General features: G+C 27.0%; 1 protein-coding gene across 2 annotated transcripts in view; it reads left to right on the forward strand.

Annotated features, from left to right (window-relative positions):
• LOC108748372 (alpha-tocopherol transfer protein-like) overlaps positions 1-1,506 on the forward strand; it is a 7,247-nt gene extending 5,741 nt beyond the window's left edge. For both annotated transcript variants that reach the window (XM_018486502.1, XM_018486504.1), the window contains exons 5-7: positions 768-953; positions 1,045-1,150; positions 1,343-1,506. In XM_018486502.1, coding sequence (XP_018342004.1) covers positions 768-953; positions 1,045-1,150; positions 1,343-1,506 — 456 coding nt within the window. The remainder of the gene's footprint in view (positions 1-767; positions 954-1,044; positions 1,151-1,342) is intronic.
• Positions 1,507-6,151: the final 4,645 nt, after the last annotated feature.

Raw genomic sequence — 6,151 nt, forward strand, 5'->3', positions numbered from 1 at the left:
AGGGTTTTAAAGCTTGAAATCTCTACTTTTAAAAGCTTATCACATTTTTTAAGTTTATATGAGTTTGATAATTTTTACATACCAAAAACTACGAGCTGAAAAAGACGAAAAATTTTCTTCTCACTTTGTGGATTTGTAACGTGTTCAAAACGAATTTGAGAAAATTTTTGATTACCTATCGTGAAAGCTTGATACTTTCCCTACAAAATCGTTTTTTTTAAATATTCCTACGACTTTTGATTACTGAGTTATCGTGGATTAAATAAAAGAATTATTTTGACTTTAATTGCTCATAACTCCATTAAAAATTGTCGTATCGTATAATTTAAAAAAGAGATTTTTAAAGCTGAAACTACTATATTAAGATATATTTATATTGTTGGTAAGAAAGTAATTGCGGTTTTTACTGATAGATGTCTTTTAAAAAAACGCGATGACTTTTTACTACACCTAATATATAGAGGGTTGGGTGTAAAGCTGATAGAAAGTTGCACTTAAGCGCGAAGTATTTACATTGAGTGCACTCTCACCTAGTTATGTTGCTATTATTTCGAAAATAGTTAAAATTATGCGTAGCTTTATTAACCAAAATCTAGTAATTAAAAATTAGATGGTATAAATTTATTAAAAAAATTTTTCGTTTTTTATTTTATACTCCTATTATGGATTTAAGTTTGATAATGTATGAATTATTTTTAAATTATTCACTAGTGACTCTTATCATTAAAATATCCGTAATTCATTTAAAAAGAAATTTGTTCTTTTAGGGACTTAGCATGGCGCACTTCGCAAAAATCGCTCCAACGCAATCTATCGTAAGACGGGCAATGTTGGCGATACAAGATAGTATGCCTTTCCGATTGTTTAGCGTTCACTATCTTCACGCACCGTCGTTCATTACTAGTTTAATCAATGTATTTTATCCACTTTTAAAAAAAAAATTGACTCAAAAGGTAAGGCTAAAGGTTTAAATAAGATAACCGGTAAATAAGATTGAGAAATGAATCAAAAATGCACGTAAGAATACATTTTTTATCTTTGCAGTTTCACATTTTTAACGGTGGGGCGGAAGAATTATATGTTTACATAAACAAAGATATATTACCTAATGAATGGGGTGGCAAAGCAGGCACTTTTCAAGAATTAAATGGTAAATACATAATTTTTTTTATTTTATATTTTAAACAATATTGATTTTATAAAAGCGTTTATGTTTCATATATTGTTTATAAATAAAATCTTTATTAATTAAGTTCTTATATATATATATACATACATACAATTTCATAAAATTGTAAGAACAGTTTAAGTTTATTTGATATATCATTTCTCTCCTACATAGATGCATGGCAAAAAAAAATTGAAAAGAATAGAGATTGGTTTCTACAGGATGAAAAGTTGAGTCGTACAAATGAAAATGCTCGTTTACTGGAATCAAAATCGTCCTATCTTGTAATGAACATCGAAGGAATTCAAGGTTCATTTCGGAAATTGAATATAGATTAACGATATTCTTATTATAAAAATTCGATTTAAATTTCAAATTACAATTAACAATTAATTTTAATCAATTAACAAATAAGATAAAATTTAGTAAAATTATACGATTTTTAAAGTAATGACTTCATATTTTCATTAAAAATAAAATTATATATACATTATACATAGAACTAAGTCCATTTTTTGGAAAATAGAATAAAAAAAGATAATTTGAAAACCTATAAGACTAATCTTTTATTTAAAACTACATTTATGCTATTTGTTACTAAGAAGACAAATTTGCAAAGCATTTAATAAAGTTTTATTTTCATTTAAAAATCAGTTTATTATCCGATGAACAAAAAAGCTTTTATTCTCGTTATTTCATGATACTAGTCTATAGATAGCGCCACTTCTATGCTTATCGTTGTTATAGAAGCGTGTTTTCTTAAATACGTATTTTAAAATTATTTTTATTTTTATTTCAGCTTTAATAAAATTTATAAAACAATTAAAAATATAGTAATAAATGCCTTTATATATTTTTTTATTATTTGTTTAAAAGCATATGTAATAATAAAATAAGAAAAATAACATTTTTAATAAATATTTTGTGCTTAGAAAATATTTAAAAAATCAATGCATATAAAACATCAATAAATAACTGTTTTTTGAAAGCAATCTCACGACAATTTCAACACATACATCGTCTTATGAAATAAAGATATACGTATGAAACGAGGAAAAAAAGAAATTACGTAATTATATGCAAAAACTGTAATTGAGTATAACATTTTAAAAAAGTTGAGCGCTATAATTTGCATGACCCAGATACAGTTATCGATGTAATAGTGGGCGTCTAATCGTCTTGTACTAGCCTGTCAGCTAAATCAATTTATTCCGGTTTATATTTTATGCAACATAATAAAGATCATAAAACGCATTTATCATAAACTATCTGTGAATTATGTTACTTTTGTACATATATGTCTAACAATATAGTAACATTAAGTAATATAAACATGTTTACATATTTCAATCAAGCAGATTTATTTTAAGTTATGAATCAGTATATACAAGTTCAGAGAGATAAAACATGATTTACTAATATTATTCATCATTAAAGAATTCTATTTACAATCATATCAGTCTGCTATCTTATGCAGAGTGTCTGGTAAATTTCCACAAAATCGTATGTAGATAGAGCGGACTAAACTGAGTCGAAAAATCCCCATTTTGTAATTTTTGCAATAGTGAATGAGATATTAATTTCTAAAGATTATTAAATAAGCAGGTAAAATCGTCATATAAGACAACTTTAAGATTTCTTTCATAGTTTTTTTATAAAATATCTTAAAGATATTTTTTAAAAGTATCTTAAAGTTTTATACCTCAATTTTAGACATTCTGCTCATTGGGTAACTAAAAAAGAAAGGTTATACAAATTGCAAAATGATAAAGGATTTTTCGATTCAGTTTGGTCCGTTCTATCTACACATGAGTGTTTTGTCAAAACTTACCGGACACTCTGTATATAATCTTTTAATTTTGTAATCCGAAGACAATGAGAAAAATTATATATATATTTTATGTTATATTTAAAAACAAAATTTTTTTCAACCAATAAACAATTAAATTTATAAGTTATTGCAGTTTGATATTATTCGTTTAATTTTTGTAAGCAATAAATAAAAAGCAAACAGTCACACACAGGATATTGATAGTGAAAGTCATATATTTAAAATTTGTTGATAATAAGATCATTACATTTCGGCCACTATCTTCAGTATATAAAAAGTACAGACTAATATTAATTATAAATTTCGATATCATAACATAAAAACACATTGAGATTTAATTTTTTTGTTTTATCTTCAAACTTATTAATTTAAAAACGAATATCTTTAAAAAATGATTTTTTAATGTCACCCATTTGCATTTAAATGATAAAATTTCTTGAATATGGAGTTTAAATTGAAAGATTGAAGACAGAGTGCAAAAGTTTCATTATAACCTTATTAAAGTATAAATTTATTTTAACAAACTCAATCATGGAATTTTATAAGAAATTTGATTGATTATTTGATAGGCTGATTATTTACAAGATAATTAATTATTTATGATACAAATTAAACAGAAATTAAAAAATACATAGATACAAAGTTAAAAAATAATTCCGATGTTTGAAATATCACTTGTTCGTACCCAACGTTTTTTAATTAATCTTTTAGACTTATTTATACAGCAGTTATCGACTTTATGTCTAATAGTAACGCCTACATCATAAAAAAAATATAAAAACGATATTTTCATGTATCGTAAAAATATTTTTCAAGAGATGACTATTATTAATGTTTCTTCAGATAGTATCAAATAGAAATGCAAATTTCAGATAATATATTATAAAATATAAAAAAATTGTACAAATAATACAAAGCGAAATACCGCAGTAAGCTAAAACGACGTTTGACAGTAACTTTATGACTGCCGCAATGCACAACGTTGTCTTCTTTCGTCCTCGCTTAACTAACTTAATAAGCTAATGATGCTCGCGGCCTGATGCATCGAATAATGCCTCTGTTGAATCTACTTTGATTCGTGCCGAATACGGTGTTAGGGACGTTTGTTTGTCTCTCGTATTGTCGAAGAGCGCGAATCGCGTCGTAACTTTTTTTACTGTTTGTTATTTGAATATACTGTAAAAAAAGTGTTCAATTTTAAGATGTTAAAATGTTTTATTTTTATCTTCATTTTTTAAAAGATGTTTTAATTTTAAACTTTTTTAATAAACAACACACTATGTATTTGGATTTAAAATACGTAGTGTTTTGTTTATTGAAAAAAAATTTAAAACTAAAATATCTTTAAGTGTTTAAAAAACTGAGACAAGATTATTAAAACATTTTAATATCTTAAAATTAAACACTTCTTTTTTAAGTGTAATTATTTTCTTCATTTTGCACACTTGTCTCAATAATGTAATATTCATCCTGCGTACTAATAGGGGATAGTCGAGGAATGCAAGGTGCACGTGCCTTGTTTACGCATATCATTTTCATGTTCATTGTTGATATCTTTTGTTTAACCACTTGGTGTCTATTTCCAGCTTCTTCCTATCATTTCTTTATCTCGATGCATCGCAAAACACAAAGTGCGCATTAAGATGTTATCAGATATAATTTTCAAGGCGATTTTACGCGAAAATCTTATTTATGCTACTCTAGTTTGTTACGTTGTTGCGTCACAAATGATGTATTCATTGTTTATAATGCGATTAATAACGGTATTCGATGATAAATAATTGTTCTGTGTACAGCTCAAGTTTTGATTCACTTTGCGCGTGCTCTGCATACCTGAAGAATCTTAAACAACACAATAAAGGCCGCTCAAGTTGCCTCGCACGTAAATAAAACGCATACGTACACTGACAGGAGAGTATTTATTGCGCGAGGAAACTACTTTCGCGATATGAAATATCGTTGCTTGTTGATAGAAAAGTGAAACGTTCAAAATGATCAATTTTTCGATAGAGCATTTTTAAATTTCTGAATTGATGCCATATTTTATTAGGATAGTGAATTGCATAACTCCACTTTCTTTCCATGTTACACTTTGAATTACATCCCAGTAAACATCAAGTAACATAATTAATGTTATAATTTTGTACTCAACAATATAAGTGCAATATAACAATATAAATGCATATATAACAGATGTATTACATAACAGTTGCATCGTTGAGTCTGTTATAACATTGATGTTATATCGTTATATGTTATTTGTAATTGATGTTTATCGGGATGTATTTAATTATATGCATTCTTTAAAACTATATATGAGTTTTCGAAACTTAAACTTTATCACCCTAACGCTATTTTCTGATTTGTATCACTTTTTTGTCAACACAATGATATATGTATTCGAAGCGTTTTCAGCAGATTTACAGGTCACAATAATATCAAGATAACGCAATAACTAAAATTAATAAGAACTAATTGAAAAATGTTTCTATAATTATCTTGGCGCCAGTTTGATGTCATTTCGATGACTTTTTCTGCTTGAGGTTAAAGCGATTCTAATTATGCAAACGCAATCCTGGAGAACGTAGTAGATAAACAAGTCAATATTTTCACACAGAACGACGCAACGCGGTTCCCGTGTCGTTTTTTTTTTTTTTTTGCTAATTATATGCATTAATAGCGCATACGTCGCTATTGGATACCAATGAGGCGCGCCTGGTCATAAACCGCTTAGGTCGGAAAATTGTTTAGCTTGCACGTATAAATATCCACATGTTGTTTACATTGCGTACGTTATATAAGCGTCCAAGTATCTCAATCGATATTATATATACATATTTACTGTGTTTGTAGCAGAATATTATATGCTAATCGTGATTAAGAAAAGAATCTCCCCTCCTGCCTTCTCCCTTGTAATTCTATACTTTTCACAAAAATAGAAAATATGAAGTACAGCGATCTTGATGTACAAATGAAAGATTTAAAATATACGTAAACAATAAGTGTGCAATTTTAAGAAGTTAACGTATGCATGGAACATATAATATATCCATAGAAAACGTAATGTTATACTGAAATTTTATCAGCTATTTTATCAGGTAGACGATAGAGTAAAGTGTGGTACAATTTCGAATAAAATAAAATTTGAATGC

The sequence above is a fragment of the Trachymyrmex septentrionalis genome, unplaced genomic scaffold, assembly GCF_001594115.1.
Source record: "Trachymyrmex septentrionalis isolate Tsep2-gDNA-1 unplaced genomic scaffold, Tsep1.0 scaffold22, whole genome shotgun sequence".
Taxonomy (NCBI): Eukaryota; Metazoa; Arthropoda; class Insecta; order Hymenoptera; family Formicidae; genus Trachymyrmex; species Trachymyrmex septentrionalis.